At 37.7% G+C, this 17493-nt stretch overlaps 4 protein-coding genes and 2 long non-coding RNA genes across 7 annotated transcripts; 3 read left to right on the forward strand and 3 right to left on the reverse strand.

The window, feature by feature from the left end:
• The first annotated feature begins 546 nt into the window (after positions 1 to 546).
• Positions 547 to 2611, forward strand: LOC124350952 (protein N-terminal asparagine amidohydrolase-like). The gene is made up of 3 exons (XM_046801688.1): positions 547 to 740; positions 801 to 1474; positions 1555 to 2611. The coding sequence occupies exons 2-3, from the start codon at positions 807 to 809 to the stop codon at positions 1823 to 1825; spliced, it is 939 nt and encodes a 312-aa protein (XP_046657644.1). The 5' UTR covers positions 547 to 740; positions 801 to 806; the 3' UTR covers positions 1826 to 2611.
• A 1781-nt stretch (positions 2612 to 4392) lies between these two features.
• On the reverse strand, positions 4393 to 6282 carry LOC124348553 (adenylate cyclase type 8-like). Its single transcript, XM_046798782.1, has 7 exons — positions 6260 to 6282; positions 6079 to 6158; positions 5881 to 5999; positions 5677 to 5791; positions 5440 to 5588; positions 5082 to 5281; positions 4393 to 5008 (listed from the first exon to the last, which is right to left on the reverse strand). The coding sequence occupies exons 1-6, from the start codon at positions 6280 to 6282 to the stop codon at positions 5093 to 5095; spliced, it is 675 nt and encodes a 224-aa protein (XP_046654738.1). The 3' UTR covers positions 4393 to 5008; positions 5082 to 5092.
• Positions 6283 to 7082: 800 nt separating this feature from the next.
• LOC124350959 lies at positions 7083 to 9187 on the forward strand. 2 transcript variants are annotated; one of them, XR_006921301.1, is made up of 6 exons: positions 7083 to 7226; positions 7310 to 7473; positions 7554 to 7684; positions 7754 to 8010; positions 8070 to 8436; positions 8499 to 9187. It is a non-coding gene; the product is annotated as an uncharacterized LOC124350959 (long non-coding RNA). The 2 variants fall into 2 exon arrangements; XR_006921302.1 differs by having other exon boundaries at positions 7575 to 7684.
• Positions 9188 to 9303: 116 nt separating this feature from the next.
• On the reverse strand, positions 9304 to 10069 carry LOC124350960. Its single transcript, XR_006921303.1, has 3 exons — positions 9802 to 10069; positions 9535 to 9731; positions 9304 to 9470 (listed from the first exon to the last, which is right to left on the reverse strand). It is a non-coding gene; the product is annotated as an uncharacterized LOC124350960 (long non-coding RNA).
• Positions 10070 to 10150: 81 nt separating this feature from the next.
• Positions 10151 to 14193, forward strand: LOC124350946. Its single transcript, XM_046801681.1, has 11 exons — positions 10151 to 10434; positions 10538 to 11002; positions 11071 to 11333; positions 11402 to 11509; positions 11574 to 11833; positions 11907 to 12107; positions 12173 to 12335; positions 12393 to 12702; positions 12771 to 13380; positions 13446 to 13538; positions 13608 to 14193. Exons 1-11 carry the CDS (start codon positions 10338 to 10340, stop codon positions 13927 to 13929), a joined length of 2892 nt encoding a protein of 963 aa, XP_046657637.1. The 5' UTR covers positions 10151 to 10337; the 3' UTR covers positions 13930 to 14193.
• Positions 13925 to 15278, reverse strand: LOC124350953 (mediator of RNA polymerase II transcription subunit 27-like). The gene is made up of 5 exons (XM_046801689.1): positions 14979 to 15278; positions 14778 to 14916; positions 14594 to 14712; positions 14208 to 14529; positions 13925 to 14122 (listed from the first exon to the last, which is right to left on the reverse strand). Exons 1-5 carry the CDS (start codon positions 15176 to 15178, stop codon positions 13988 to 13990), a joined length of 915 nt encoding a protein of 304 aa, XP_046657645.1. The 5' UTR covers positions 15179 to 15278; the 3' UTR covers positions 13925 to 13987.
• Positions 15279 to 17493: the final 2215 nt, after the last annotated feature.

The following is a 17493-nucleotide window of genomic DNA, read 5'->3' on the forward strand; positions in this document are numbered from 1 at the left end:
TGATGACGCAATCTTCAAGTAAGGTACTGACTGGGCAGATTTCCCACGATAAATTCTTTTACGGGCAGATGATTAAATTACAGAAAAGCGAATAGCAAAAGATTCCGACTTTACGCTAGGCCAAAAATCCCCGGATTTGACCGGGGCTCAGGTTACTCGTTGGTATGCATATTAAAAAATTAACAATAAACAAAGCTCATTTTTCTAAAGATAATTTATTTTTTATTTTATTAGTTCTAAATTGCAATACAAAAACACATTTATTTTAAAATTAAAACAAATAAAATATTACAATTTTGAGAGAACATTAAAAAGGTTAGTAGAAATAAAGCTCACGAAGAAAACAAAAATAACAATTTGTGTGTGGTTTACCGTAAATTTTTTGGCTATTCTGACCGGACTAATCCGAATTCAATCAAAATACGTTTTCTCCTTTAAAAAATTTATTTGTACTAAACAAAACTCCTTTTCTTCTTAATTTAAAAGGCTTATCGAGTAAGATAGCCTACTAAGATATCGAATAAGATCGGTGCATTGTGAAAATTTCAAAATGTGTTCCTTTTTTATGAAGCTTCCATCTTGTGGTGAGCTGTGTAAGTTCTCATTCAAGACATCTAGGAACTTGTAGAAGCAACTTTCTCCATGTAAACAACAAGCGAACAAGGGAATACGTAGGCGATAGATTAGAGAGTGGTGTTCCTTGATTTTTATGATAAGAACTGTCTGAATTGGTTGCAGAGGTAAATGAAATGTAATATTCTATATTATATGTTCACTGAATTTCAGTAACTTTATTTTAGAGGAACATGCCTGTATTAATTGGAAGTGAACCCATCTCTCAGTTGCCTGAAACTGTTGAAGAAATCTACAAAAGTTTTCCTTTTTTAGAAGCGGAAGCTTTAAAACTAGTGCAATCGCCTCTACGTGTTATTGATAAACCTGAAGGAGTGCTGTATATCACACAAAAAGAATATGCTGTGTTGCATAGCAGTGATGAAAACTTCTCAATAGTTGGAACCGATGATGCCACAACTTGTCATATTGTTGTACTCGTAAACAGAGAAGAATCTAGTGTGTGTGTGGCTCACATAGACTCAACTGATGATTTGGAAGATGAGTTAGCCAGAATGGTGTTTGATGTACTTGGTCAGCAAAATATGAAAAATGATTTTCCCCTTGAACTTTCTATTATGGGAGGTTACTGTGATGAAATGCGCAAATCAGAAGTGTTAACCCTAGATCTTTTACATTTCTACAACCAATTGCCAGTGAAATTTCAACTTAAGTCTTTGTGTGTTGGTTCTGTAAATACTCGGTCAAGCAACGGAATCAACTGGCCTATAATGTATGGAGCAGCTGTGAATATTCATTCTGACTTTGTCATTTCTCCTGCCAAGTTTTATTTGAGTGTCAGAGGACCTTCCCTTTCTTTGAGATCTTCCAGATTTCTCAGCAGAGAATGCTTAATTGACAGGTAAAGAAAAAATATGTTCCCTTTTTTAAAAAAATAAAAATTCCTATACACATTGATTAATCTGAATATTTAATGAACAGGGTTTATCACAGTACTGAGGGAGTTTTCAAAATCAGCCCTTTCAACTACCGGTTTCAATCTCAAATGGCGGAGTGGGCGCTTAAAAGCGACGATTTTATCCTCAACAACTTTTCCACATCGCCTGCTGTAGAACCAGAACATTTTTCCAAAGAAATGAAGGAAGTTTTCCAGTTTATTATTCACAATCCCTTTCCTATGATCAGCATTTTTAAATTTAACAAGTCTCTAAAATATGTACCCTCGCCACAAGGCCAATGGCTGAAACTTTAATTCTGCTTATTTTTTTGTTGTCCCCTAATTTTAAAGAAAAGAAGAATTTTGCAGTAACAACTTTAGGTTATTAAGAATATTTGATTATGCACAACTTGTACCTTGAAATTCGCAGAAACGAAAGTCTAACTTTTGACCCACTTATTTTTGGTGCACAGGAACAAATATTGCGCATTTATGAATCGTTTGTTGTTTTATTTACTTTAGAAGTGTTTCAAAGTGATTTATGCCTCCTCTTCAGTCATTTCGTGTCGTTTAGGAGTACGGCCTGTTTTATCGCGAGAACTGCAGTGATGGATGGCTCCCTGGTGTATGTTTTGTAGATTGAATATTACGTAATAAATTGTAAGTGGCGAGGGTCTGGAGCCCTGTCAGACTGATTCAAAAAATATTCTTCGCGTATCACATTACAAAAATGCCGACGCGCACAGAATTTGCCCTCGCCACTTCTTGCTTCGTGATATCCGGTGACCTTCTAAAACTGAAAGTGTAATTGTCAATGTTCAGAAGGTTTCGTGCAAAAAAAATAGTAATTTATGCGTCACTTATGTGGAGACGTATGCAGAGTTGTAGACCTCTCATTGTTTAAATTACGTTGATATCCTTTTTGAAAATAACGCACAGCTAGTAGTTGTTTTTTAATGACGCACACTGCACCCCAAATGTTTGTACCATGTACCAAACTAAGTTCACCACCTGACCTGAATTTTGGAAAGAAGAACTTATTTTTATAAGCGAAAACAGATAATAATAATTGCGTATAAATACACACTACTTGAAACTAGGTCGCATCAAACTCGGTATTATTGCTGGTCATTAAAAATGACCTATAAAAAGTTGCTTGTAAATAAAATTAGTTCGATCGTCTAGGAAAAATGTCTTAAAATGTGAGGATTATTTTATTTAAACTGAGCTTGTAATTGCTGTATTTACAAAATAGCTTATTCGAGATTTTGGAAAAATAATTCTGTAAAACACGATTTAGCAATCGAAAGTTTATATTCCTGTTATTGCTGTTGAATGTCTTTTCAGAAACAGAATAACAAATATTTATAAACCCTTCAGTCGTGATTGCGGTTCTTTTATTTCTTGAAATTACCGTGTATTTGAACACAGTTAAAGTGTTTAAATGTGCAGATTTACTCCGTGTTCATTGGGTTTCTCTTTCTTCCAAGTCACAATATTTGTTTGTTTATGATACCTACCCTTAAATTATATTCCATAACCTTACTTTCCCTCTCAATAGTAAACAAGGAAAAATCATTTGAGGTCGACACTAAGCTGACTAAGCTCGTGTGTTGTATGATCAGTTAAAATATTTCCGCGGCATTCTTGTGCGCTTTTTTTTATTTATTTAACAGAAATGTGCCAATGCGTAATGTTCAGTTAAGGATAGACAAGAAAATGAAGAAGTTTACCAAATCCTTACTCGTGTCAATCGAAGCTTCTACAATTATGGATAAGTTGTGCAACCTTCGGAGTTCAGATTCAAGGTCTGCAACCTAACGCGTGAATCACGACCATACTTAAAAGGTTTTACAAGTAAAGAGTCGATGTTCCAGATGCACTGGGTATTTTGGGGGAAAAAACCTTGTGTTTTTCCTGCGCACCTCAGTTGAATAAATACGCAAGCACGTCGGTTTTGTTTTCCGTGAAAAAACCGTGACCATTTAGTCGGAAACAGTCAAATCCTTATGCTGGGTGATCTATCTTAATTTTACAATAACGAGCGAGTAATAAAAAGTCGCAAATATTCAACCTTGTGATACAGATTTTCAAAGAATCTTACCTTAAAATTATTTATTCTATTAATTTTTTATGTTTGTAATCCGAGGTCATGCTCAATGCTGTATACTTCTTAATTGATAAACAAAATAACATTTCCTGGTAAAGACTAAACATTCCCTAAACAGAAAAACATAACAAAAAAAAGCAAATTCCTTTCGCTGTTAGGACGAAATAAGAACCCTACCTAAAGTCTATATTTTAAACATTTGGGAACAATGAAAGACCACTTTGAATAATGGCATTTAAAAAAAAATCTCTGGAAATACGCTTCGTTTACTGAACGTATCAATAACAATAATGTCGCAGTAATTGACGCATGTGTTCTTGTTCGAAAGAAAAATAGCAAGCTTGAGAAAATGAACCGCGTGAAACGCGCATATGGCACTCGTGAAACATGGGAAATAATGCACGGCGCAAACTAATATGTACATCAAAGTGGTTTTGTTTTACCTCATTGGTAATCTCTCCGTTAACGCCTTTTTTGTGAACACGGCTGATTTATAGTGGTATGTGCTGTTTTATTCGTGGAATCGTGGTTATTTGATTTATTTTACAACTTTTTTGCGTGTGAATAAAAATTCACTTTTGCTTGGCTACGGGCGCAAGGTTAAAGATTTAATGATAGGGATGTCATTATCTATATCATCAATCATCTCGGGCCAAACCGGATTATAACTAAGATTTTTCTGGTGATTGGGATCTTCTTATTTTTTGTCTCTTCTCCTTAATAGTAACAAGAATATCGCCAACAACGATCATAGGTTTATTTTTATTGCGTTATCAGTTTTTTCATTGTTAACATTCACAATTTACAAAATTTTCACACGATATAACATGGATGAATTTTTGAATCTCTGTGCATTTGAAACAGGTTTGATTCATATGCGATGTAGGACAGATAGATGGGTACAGGCGTACTCACAAATATTGGATAATTAAGGATGAAGAGAGGAATCTTCACCGTGTGGCAAATAACTTTCCTCGTCGTTATCGTCTACATCATGTTCTTGTACGGTATTAAACTTTAGCATGACATAATATGACTTATGACCTGAAGATCTGTAGCGGATGGCGTGACGAAATGATGATGGGCCTATTTGGAACTGGAAGATTATTAGGATCTTGCCCATTATTGCGGCTTGACGGAGTTTCGACGGAGAAGATTCCCTGTTTGGCTGTCGAATGGCCTAAATTTCCGCTGCAATTTTGATTGATTTCCACAGGTGAATTAGTTGGATTACGTATGGTTGGTTGCCGGCGGACACTGGAGAAAGCCCTCAAACGATCAAGGATTCCTTGAGCAGCAAAAGTTCTCGACGTTGAAGTGACAGCCGCACGCCGAGTTGAAGTCCTATGCAACTGTTATACCGGCCGCTGCTGCTGATGTAAGGACTTCTAAAATGATAGTATCGAAAATAACAGTCACTTATTGATTGAAAGTAGATGTAGTAATGCCATTTCAACTTGCCTTGCAGTTGTTTAGCGCCTTCTGGCACGAACCATTCCGTAGACGACAACGGCCAATGAACTGCGGCTTGATGGCTGTCGATGGACTCCTTTCGGGGAGCCCATTTCTTTTCCCACCACGAGATAAGTCTGCATTTCTCCTTTGCCCTTGACTTGGACAAGACCGCGAGGCTGCAATCGATAACCCCTTTCTGACAGAATCTATTTTTTTAAGACCAAATTTATGCGTTTGTCACCACCCAACTCTGTGTAAAAAGCTCTTCTTTTGCGATAACAGAAAGCTGTCGTGGCGCTAAAAAAGTAACACATCGAAAGCATATTCCCTGTAAGCCAAATTATTTATTAAATCTAGCTCCAACCTGATAAACGTCGCGCGTGACTTGAATTCGACCCATTTGACCAGTCAAGTCCATGCGCGAGGCCGCTTCGTTAACCGTATTGCCCCAGACGTCGAACACTGGCTTGCGAGCTCCAATGACTCCGCCCACAACTTGCCCCACACCTATACCTGTTGGATTTTTCCAAGTCCAAATAATCATGCAAATTATTTGAGAGAAACCGTAAACCAGAAGTCCAGAATAACGCAAGAAACTAACCGACTCTTAGTTGAAAGTTGTTAAACGAATGGCGATTCACTTCGTCCAGACGATCTTTCATCGCCAACGCAAAATCTGTCAGGGCTGTTAGGTGCAAATATTCGTCTTCGTTTCCCTGTGAAGACATTTGCATCAGTCAGGAGATTTCACAACAAAAGTTTTGAAACAGAAATATAAATTATATTTTGATGTTTTACGTACTACATTCGTGGCTGTTTTTTGGACCGGATCCAGCCCAGAGACGGCCATGTAGGTCGAGCCAATAGTTTTGATTTTTTCAATTGAAGCAAAACGACTTTCGTCAAGGAGCTCATTAAAATCCACTAATTTACAAATGGACACTGTTAAGTCGTTCCATTTTGTTTTCAAAATTCGCGCACTTCAAGTAAAAAACTTATTTACCGATGATTTCGTTGAGTAAACGGATACATTCCATTCCTTTATTGACATCCTCGGAATAGAATTCGGTGAAATTGGGAATACTGAGATAACGGAATTGGGAATACTGAGATAACGGATTTCATATTATTTATTCTTTTTATAACTTAACGATTTTATGGTTTTAAGTTTAAACTTTAAATACCTGGAACACCAGCCCAACGCCATCTTTTGCTTAAGAATATAACTCCTAAGAAGAAAATAGTAATATAGTATGTAGGGCCTATGGAGCATGTAACATTTTGTCAGCTACCTGCGTTATTAGAAGGTACCCGTATTTTTTTTCATAAAAAAAATATAAATGGCATATGACCTATAAAAGTTTGTAAAATTAAAAAAAATACATCGAATTAAATCTACAATTAGCCTTTACATTAAGGTTTATAGTTCAAACTTCAAATTCAAATATCTAGTTTTCTCAGTATTTTTCCTCTTTTGTGTTGTTTCCCGATAGGGATTTATCGGCAAACGACCCTGTCCTCCCACCCCCCACCCCACCCCACCCGACCCCACTCTACCCACCTCCCACTCAGGACGGGGGGACGACGTCTCTTTCTTCTACGGCTCGATAGCTGTTTTCGGGGTTTTTTACTCGATTTCTCTCTGGGAGGTGGCGCTGTTCCTCTCGGAGAGATAGGGAAACGATTTTCGTTTGGGGGGTTCCATTGTTCTTTTATGCGATTTGCGGGGGTTTTCGTCACGGTATTCAAATTGTGACCGTCTTGTAGAGGGGATGCTATTACATTGCAACGTCGTGATCCCGCTTTGATTGAGATAATGGGGTCGGTGTGATTTAAATGTAAAAAAGAATCGCTTATTTTTAGTTAGTTTTTCTCCCGACAGGTGGTTCTGACGCCAATCCATAATTCAAGGCCGACGAACTTCAACGCGGCCTTGGATTGGATTGAAAAACAAAACAAAAACAAAACAAGGCTGGCTGCTAATCAATCAACTGAATCAAGGCAAGTTTAAAGAAAAATGTAGTCAAATTTTAAATAATGTAGGTAGTATAATCCTTTGATTGTAAATTATTTTCCCTACTACGTAAAGCTGGTACAATAGCCGTACGGTTTTTTATATACCGAAAAGCATTCATTCATCATGGAGTCCAGGTATAATTAATTAAATTCTGTTGGTCTCTTATTGAAATAAAATTGTCCTTACTTAACGAAATTCAACTTTGGATATATCAAAGGATGATTTACGATGTGATGGTAGAACAATGCTGGATTACCACCCTATAATTCTTGAAACTACATTAGTTTCCAATGCCAGTGGATCGGCAAGGCTGAGACTTGCAAACTCAACAACATCTGGAAAATGAAATTTGCAAATTCCTACAAAGATCCTATGCTTCAGGTGATACAATTAATTTATGTCAACTTTCTTTATTGACACGACAGCAACATTGGGTCTTGTATGTTGACATATTGATATAGCTGATGTGATATTTCCACCAGTCCTGATGTATCAACACTGGTGCAGAGTCTACGACAAGCCTTGGCCCTTGAAGCTAAATTCCAACCAAAGCTTCAACTTCTGTCAACACTCAACAGCCAGCAATACAGGAGTAAGTATTCTGTAATGCTTCTTCTATTGAGAATACAAACTAATTTGTAATTTGTTGTTTGTGTTTTAGGAAAGCGGTGAAATTATGTGTGCAATGAGGGATGGAGCTGCTCATGTTCTTCGCTGCATGAAAGTCTGGTATGATCTTCCTTATGCAGTTCTTCTGGATGCTCTCAACATGATGGACTGGTTCATGAGCCGCATGAAAGCACTCCTGAACACCTCTCATGCATAGCAATCAGCTCCTTCCATCTAGCAGCTTGCCAATGGGTGGAGAGGATTAAACAGAACAACATTGAGGTATCTTCCATTCAGAGTCCATTGTAGGTATGTTGACAGTTTTAATTGGCTAGTATTCAGGTTGTCTAATAAATTTTAATTAATAGATTGTTCCTGAACCTCAATATCTGGTAACGATATCTTAATGTAAATGTACCGCCGGAGACATCAACCGGATGGAAAAAATTGTCTAAGCCAAGTTAGCTTGTCTACCCCAAGAAGAACCGGTCACGACCTTAAAATTCCTCAACCTGTATCACTCACTTCTCTCGACGACTTTACCTGCCGCTCTTCAGCAAGACCTTCTTATTCTTTCATGCAAGCAGGAGACCATTTGCTGTGACGCAAAATAATGCTGCCTTTCCCTCATCTCTTTTGGCTTTCGTCCTACTGTTTGTCGAAATGAAGTGTCACCAGCCGGCCATCGAGGTTATTATCAGAGACGTTTTACTAGAACTTCAGCGACTTGTTCAGGTATTTAGTGGTTGTGCTTGTTTGTTGATTCCAACTTTGTAATGCTGATATTTTACCTCTAGGTCAAAGATGACTAGTTGAAGGTGTGTATAACAATGGTCACTTCGGAAATGGCACCTTACGATGGCTATGCCCAAAGCAATCCGTCTCATCGTCAACGACTTACCTGGAAGTTGTCCTTTTTCTACTATTTCTTTGCCTTCTAAACCATTTATAATAAGTTTTGCCTTTAGTAAAGCAAAATGCCTAGCTTTTTCTAGTCCTATACCACTTACTTGTTGAGCATGTGTAAATTCGGGTCTCAGTGATATATGATTACCACTCTTAACAAGAAAACTATATATTTCTTTACTCACTACATCAGAAGTTTCTCCAAGTGTGCGGTCGAAAATTTTAGTCGAAATTCCCTTCATAGATAAGAGAAATAAAGCCGTAATTTCATCCTATAAACGTTCAATTAATCTATCAAAAATCTTATCTTGTTTAGGGTGGTTATTAACCTTGTATGTTATTTATATAAATTTAAATACTATAAATAATGGTTCGAAATTAACTGAAAAAAGCAACAAGACTTCTGTATAATTTTACATAATTTCGATGTTACGTCATGACGTCATACGTCGAGTATGACTTGATAACCACCCGAATCAGTAAGTATCGGCTTTGACCTATTCATGAACTTATGTAGCCCACAATTATAAAAGCAAAATCTCCTGTCCTATTTACAATAAATGCTTGAATTGCCGCTTTATTTGCCGTTTCTTTTTTATACCAAAAGCACTTTAATTCAGACAACGGGCGATGGTAGAGAAATTATATAGTCAACCTAGGTTACGAAGAGATAAGTAAAGGTGAACTCTTGGAAGATTTATATCATCGCTTAAATGTTATTTCTCTAAAAGTTCCATCTTTAAGAATATCATAGCTGATGTCTTACAACTGCCAATTTTCCTAACAGCAGTAATCATTTTAATACCAGAAAAGCTGCAGCATTTTTCTTTTGGTGTTGGAACTACTAGGAAATGGTTTCCAATCTGAAAGTGAAAACTTAGTATTATTAGACTATTTATTTCAAATTTAAAGTTTTAACCTACAAACCTTCATCAAAGTCAGTACACAAGGAATGTTCTCTGTGTTTAGTCTCTTGGTATCATAAGGATCATCTGAGAGCTCCACATCAGGTTGATATCCGTCCATGGTTGCTATTTTAATAGATGGAATTTGTGTTGCAAAAAAAGAGCCGATTTCTCAGCCAATGACACTGCATCATAAGGGTTCCCTCCACATTCAAGAATCTATTTTAATGCCATTAAAATGTTTCATGAGAATTTGTTGATTGGTGGAAATATCACATCAGCTATATACCAATATGTCAACATACATGACCCAACATTGCTGTGTCGTGTCAATAAAGAAAGTTGTCACACCCCATACTTTCGAGTCAAACTCGCGCGTGGGTTTTTAATTTTTGGGGCAGATTCATTTCGGTTAGCAATTTTTTTTTCCCGTTCCTATTGTTATGGGCTTTTTTTTATTCCCTATAAAACGATTAATCGAACAAAAACATCGAACCCAAAGGTAAAAAGACACAAACTCCGCAAAAAAAAACCCTATCGGGAAACTCGCGCGCGAAGCAAGGGATCGGCATTCAAATATTTGTTTGTGTCTTAAAAGTTAAAACTAATCTTAAAAAATTAATCTGATAAATAGTTGGCACTCTCTTCTAGCGCCACCGCTGCATGTGATTTTTTCCTTCGTGTTAGTAGTAGACAAGTACCACGAAGATTCGAAGAAAGTCAGAACAAATTTGAAGAAAACGCAAGTCGACTACAGTCAACAAACTTACTTCCCGCGTCTAGTCTTATCTAGTAACACGTGGGTTATTAGTTACAATTGTAAAAATGGATGAAGATTCTGACTTGAACGATATTCTGAAAATCGAAAATGCCCTTGGTGGTGCTGTTGGCAGTAGAGAAAATGAAGAGTACTCTATTCGCTGTAAATATTGTTTTCAAAATTAATTCTTTATTTGAAATTCAAACAGTTAGAATCACTTTTCCCCCTTAAACTGGACTAATATTGCAATTTTTAAATGTTTCAGGTGAAAGTGCTGAGGGTTATTCCGCAAGTGAAGCAAGTAGCTATCAGCAACATCTGACCCCAAATGTTGACAACTTATTCTCAATTTTCGAAGAGCTAACATCTGACCCTGTTGAAGGAGACAGAATAGTAATTGATGCAGAATTAGAACCTAGCCTAGAAAATGCTATTTGTTTGAACATGGCCTATCAGTCCATGCTAAAGGACCTTGCTCAGCAGTTGGAAGTTCTTCGTAATGTCAACCTTCATAAGCAGAAAAACTTGCGTGCAGAAATTGAAATTCTGAAAGCCAAACCAAACAAAAAATCAGATAAGCAGAAGAAAAAAATTATTCCATTTTCATTTTTTGGAATGCCATACTTTAAAGATGCAGCATACAACACTCCACCACCCAATGAAGACACACAGTTAGCTCAAAATTCTCTTGGGTTTCGAAACATCAGCTTGTTACTAATGAACAAGCAAAGTAAGTTGAGATGGTAATTTGTTTTACCAATGAAAAACCTGTTACGAATGATTTGATTTTGTTTTCAGTTTCAAAGCATGAAGCCAGAAGGATTCGTAAAGCCTTAAAAGAACAAGCTATTGCTATTGAATCTACTCGTCTTGTGGGTTTGAGAGATGAACTACAAGAGCAGCTTAATGAACATTCCATTTCTGAAGACGAAAAAAAAGAAATCAAAAGTCAAATCAATGCACTTCAACGAAAGATTTATAACGTCCGATTACTTCCCGAAGACAAACTTTTCGATGTGCCCCCATCAGCATTCGATTGGCACAAAATATCTATTCAGAATGTATGGTTTGTAAATTTGTTTCAGTAAATTCCTTGGTTTTTAATTATTCGTGTTTTTTTAAATCACAGTTTGGCAGATCGCGCACTCCGGATCAACTAAGACTTCATTGGAAGCATTATCTTCGTCCCGGAGTCAATACCAGCTCATGGACACATATCGAAAACAAAACGTTAAAGGTAAATGTTTAGCAGTCATCTTAATTTGGCTATAAGTTAAATCAAATAAAACTTTTTAATCCAGCAATTAGTAAGCAAATACGAGAAAGGAGTGGATTGGAATGAAGTGGCAGCAGATATGAATAACGGACGCACACCCTTTGCCTGCTTCCGTCGCTACCAAGAAAAGTTTAACCTTGAAAACCGAAAGTTTGGGTGGTCTAATGAAGATAACAACTTGTTGCTCAGTCTGATCAGCAGTTACAAAACACAAAACATCAACGATATCCATTGGGAGGAAATCAGACAGAATTTTCCAGGGAGATCGAAATCACAGATTTACGCGTATGTGTGGCTTTCTGTCTATTCGCGGCATGCGATCGCCTTTGATGAATAATCGTTAAAATTTTACTTTTAGGCACTTCCGTTACCATCTGTACTCGTTGGATCCCAGCCCGTTTTCTGCTCATGAGGATACTGCCATTTTGGAAGGCATTAAGATAGGTTACAGTTTGGCAGACATCTCGTTGCTTCTTGGAAAGCGCAGCTTAATCCAAATTCGCAATCGATACAAAACACTTCAAAAGAAACCTCAACTGAACGAAAAGGATTGGACCGAGTAAGTTTGATTTTACATTTTCATTCTTCAACAGAACTGTAAACAGATTTCTCTTTTCCTTGCAGGGAAGAAGACAAAAAGCTGTTGGACATGCCAGACGTCGGCCAATTGCGGACTCATTTTATCCGGAAAAATTATCCCGGCCGCAGCTTTTCTCAGCTCTTCAGCAGATATCATTATTTGCGCATGAAGTCTACAACTCCCAAGGAGTATATTGCTGAGCTAAAAGTTAGTAAAAAGCGTAACTTATTGCTTGACCACCATCTGTAATATCTCTTTTCGTAGGATCAAAGACTGTACACGGAAACGCGTTATCTGCCGAAAGAAAATCGGAAGCTTGCATCCCGGATTGTGGACATGATGAGTCGCGAAGGTTATAATCAGGACGTCAGTGGTTCTTTGTTGAAGAAGCTCCCGATGTTGAAGTCCAATTTGCTCAATGACTATGAAGAAAGGAATCGGAAAAAAAGAAACAAATACTCCTTCAAGACTAAAAATCAAAACATCAGAGGCAAACGAGTGATTCAGAAGAAGGAGAACGAACTAAAAGAGATCCTGTGTTCATATTTGGCTCCGAATACCAAACGTCCAAGGAGTAAGTGAATTTGTGGCCGTTTCCTGAAATATATTCTTAATTATTTCTTTTTGTTCTCTTCATTTTAGAACTGTGTTTTCCGGGGGATGGACGTGAACATGGAATTGTTTTTGCCTGCTTGTACCGTTTGTTGCAATGCCATTTCACACTTGCGCCGAACCCCAACGATGTAAACGAAGACGAATGCGAAGAACTTGGCATTTCTTACGAAAACTACTTACCTTTCATCGAACTAATGAATATAGTCAAAGATATCCCTGTACCTGACATCGCTTCGAGAACTGGACAGTTGCATTGGCTCCCCCCTTCACTAGGAACATTGGTTGGATATCGAGGACTCGATCTTCACCGGGATTACTTACAATCAAGTGCGAGCCGTCCATTTGTGGCGTCACAGAATAATGCTACAATTACAGAACTGGATGGAGATGATGAAACCAATGCATTGGAAGGTCCCAGCGGGCAATCCGGAACGGTGCCAAACAGCGTGGAAGTCGAAGAACCGATCGCATTAGGAAGTAATGAACAGGAAGATGAAGATGACAGTGATGACGAGGAAATATCATATCCTCGCCGTAAACCAGATGAAATAACTTTTGGCGATAAAATCGCAGATAGTCTGCTTCTAACGCGTTTGATGACGCTCTACTTCTGGCCTGGAATCATGAGCTCCATGTAGTAAGTTTCATTTCTTCACTTACAAATTGTCTGTTTAAATCTTACTAAACTGATTGATCCTTTAGTGTTCCAGACCTGTCAAAAGAGGATCCAACACCGGAGGCGGCTGAAGTTCATCCCAAATCGCCACGCACGAAGCTGAAGAACAAAGCTCCGGGGTAAGAATAATTTCCAATGAATTTTAATTTTGAAATTGTTATTAAAATGATTATTTTTCCTTTTAACAGTAAAAAGCAAACAAAAGAGAAGAGGAAGAAGCACCTGCGCCAAGTAGCCTTAAAACGTTTCGGGAAATGTAAGACCTTGAATGATTCCGCAATTTCCAAAACAAGCGTGGAGGAATTGAATAGTACAGTGAGTTCAACCGGTGCGGATGAGGAGATCTCGGAAGCAGCAGCGATTCCTTCAACAAGTGCTGGGCCTAGTGAAGCAGAGGAAGTGGTAGCTGCCACGCCACCTGCAAAGAGAGCCAAGACCAAGAGAATTGTTCCAAAAAGCGATCGAGTTACTCGTCGTTGTAAAAAGCTGTGTGAACAAAGCGATGTTTGATTGAATTTTTCCATGTATTTGCATCGAAGTTTGGCTCCTCTCATATATCTCGAAATATTCATGGTTTGCAGTCTTCATGGTAAGGATCCAATGTTCTTAAGTCTCTCCATGTTGGCGGCAAAAGGTTGTGAAGATGATGTCCGCACTTCTTGCAAGGACTTGTGAAAAGTGACTGATAACTGTTGAACCATGTCTGATTGCAAGTTAATCAAGAAATGTTAAAAATGCCAAATGAATCAGAAATACAAAAGTCATTAATAAAAATACTCGTTACTTACCAGAAAAGATCTGATGGCTAATTCAGGGTAGGCTGGTGAATAGAAGTGGAGCATAGCGGCGTTGGCGTTTTCAGTGACCTTTCTGAAGACTTTGTAACGAGATTCACCCCACATATCAATTTTTCCGTCTTCGATCAAGTCTTCTGTAGCTCCTTTCACTACGACCCATTCTACCATCAGCCTCTTGAGAACAACAATTCCTTTCATGATTTTCCCAAGAGTTATCTGCAACACTGTACTTGATCCATAAGGCCTGAATGTTTCAATCTTCACATTATCCCCCAGTGAACGGCATACTGAGTTGATGACATTATCAATAGTACTTGAAAATTTAAAAAAAAATAATTACTCGAGATTCAGTTTGACAGATTGTTCAAGTTATGTACTGTGGTGGGACATTCTGGCTACTTGGTTGGATTCTTCTTCTTTTTGCGTGGATCAGTGTAGAGCGCTTGAGTGCATTTTGACTAAGAAGAGTTGTAGCATAACCGGAATACTCTACAAGCTATAAAAAAGAAAATAAATCATTTAAAGTTAAATATTTCTTAACACCATCATGGGATATTGTACATTATCTGTCCATCTGTATGACGTGACAAGGGATTCATAAAGATTAAGGGCATCAGGGGTGCAATCCTGATTTAGGTGGCCACTGTTTCCCAAATTAACTTGGACAGAATCAACATTGTTTATAGCTTCTTCGAATTCCCTAGAAATAATTTAAAAATGTCTTCAAATACAAACAAATATTGAAATTGTTGTAGCACATACTTAACACCACTTTGAACTGTGACCAATTGTTGTTGTAACTCGGCTACAAATCTGGATTCCTTGCTATCCTGTCCCGATTGAAGTCCGATACCTTCAGTGAGGCTGTGAAACAATGTCCCGACATTGTTTCTCAGAGATCGAAGGGATTTTAAGGCTGCTGTTGCTTGAACGATATCCAACTTGCTCGAATGATCCGCCATTTTGTTGTTGACTGTCAAACAATCAACGTTGCCGCATTAAGTTTAAAAAATCTAGCTTGATGAGCAGTAAAATCTGAAATGCATTTTTAAAAAAATTAATTAGAATCCTTCTCCTTCAACATAAAAAAAGGTATTTTTTGTATTTTGGCTTGATTGCCTTGATAGCCATCTAGTGTGAAAACAATCGCCAACTAAAGCCATCTAGTGTAACAAACGAATCTACAAATCTACAAACAACTACAAGTGTGGAAAAAAAATTCTAAAGTAAAAAAACGATCCCAACCACGAAACAAATATACAAATTACACAGAGGTTCGCTTGCGGGCCAATTCTTTGGACGCGTGTCTAATTTAGCTATCAGGAAACCATTGCATTTCTTTCGCCACCGCCAGAATGAGCGCTGAAGCCAACATGATGGTCGCTACCACTAAAAAATTAATAATTTAACCCACAAGCCAATCGTCCTTAAAATTTTTTTTAAAGATTCATTTATTCACTTTTTTCTGACTTTCTACATTTTTAGTTTTCCATAGTTTATATCTACTTGGGCTTGACTATCACGAGTGAAAACGCCAGCAGTATCCATATGATGAAGATTGAAGACGCAGAAAGCATTAATAGACTTTAAAAAATCCTCTTGCATATTCATAAATTACAAAATAAACGATCCGTGATAGCCAATCAAATTTTCTCTATTTCTGGACGACAAGAATCTGGCCGATTTTGAAACGGCGTTTTTCACTTTTTCGAAGTTCGTCATTTTCATTTTGTGAAATCACGTTTCCGCGTCGTCTAGCAGTCATATATATATGCACTCCGTGGAGGGAAACTTGCACCCGCAGTTGAATTAACTTGCCATTTATTGTAAATTTTGGGACATACAACTTCACAAAATTTCAAATTTAATTTTTCGTTAATTTACAATATTGAACGAATAATGTTCGAAAGAAATGACTACCTTGCGGCTATCCCTTATATAATTTGCATCGAAAAAGTACATTTGGCTCTCGATTTGGCTTAAATTTGTGCCAGCGTAGCAATTGTTTTAAAATTTAAACACGCTTAATTGATGTTGCTATTCAGTGATCTTTTACATAAAAAATCTTTTCGCATCACAAAATCATTTACGTCTTATATATATAACCCGCACGGGATTCTTGATCAAGACTTTTTTTCTTACGAAAACCTGCGACCAGCAGAGCGCCGTAAAAAAATTGTCTGCGCTGGTCATGACCTTCATGTTTCTTTATAGGTTAACCATTATGCAGTTATAAGACATTTTTTGGAAATGATTTCGAGCGTAAAGTAAGAGCTATATAGAAATTATACTACGTTTAATTCAAATAATTTTGAAATAACAAATGAAGTGAACTTGAAATTTATTTTATTCAAATCGACCGTCATACATTTATCCAGACAATGACGTTTCTTGGCGACACATGGATTACAATTGGTAGAAGCCGCGAACGTTTAGTATTGGATGACCGAGTCTCCATAACTGGGGGGATTTTCATATTCCGGCGGCAGATTCGAGTAAATGGTTTTATATACATTTTCCGTTTCTCCTGTTGTTGATCCTGTTGCTGCAGGAGGTTCTTGCAACGAAGTTGTGGGGGGTGGTGTCAGGTTAGTAGGGATTTGACCAGTTTGGGGTTTGGGGTCATTCCAGTAACGTGGAAGTTGTTGTTCATTTTGAGTTGTCTGCCAAAAACTATCAAAAGCAAGAGCGCAGCTCTTTAGGTAGCCGGAAACAAATTCTTTGTCGAAATTGGCAACATTAGTCAAGATAACGAAGCATCCAATTGCCACGGTGAAGAATATACCGACTGCCACATAGAACAGGATTAAAACTGCCTGCCCCTTCTCCCACTTCCAGTAGTAAATCATTTGTAGTACCGCTGAAAACATCAGGTAAGCTTGTACTGCCGCTAAAGGGGGCAGCGAATTCGATAGTGTGGGGATCCACAATTCAGCTGGTGTTGTACAAGTCACCCAAACAACCCGATCCCGATCCAGGTGACTGTCGGGACTGCAAACCACATCAAGCCCGTGAGGTTTTCAGGCGGCTAGGAAGTTTGGAGCCAGAGTTTCAGAAGGACCGTCGTTCATCATCCACAGCCATACGAAAGCTGATCCAGTAAATAACGATAAAATCCATAGCAGAAATTGAAAAAAAAACCGTGTGATAGGAGGTTTTGATCTGCTTTTTATCATTATGAAGCTTAGAAAGATGCTGATGATAAAGGTTGGGAGTATTCCAGTTACAGCAAATAAGACGTTAATAAGCGAGCTCGATCGGAGTTGTGGAATGGTTG

Source organism: Daphnia pulicaria, chromosome 7, assembly GCF_021234035.1.
Source record: "Daphnia pulicaria isolate SC F1-1A chromosome 7, SC_F0-13Bv2, whole genome shotgun sequence".
Classification (NCBI taxonomy): Eukaryota; Metazoa; Arthropoda; class Branchiopoda; order Diplostraca; family Daphniidae; genus Daphnia; species Daphnia pulicaria.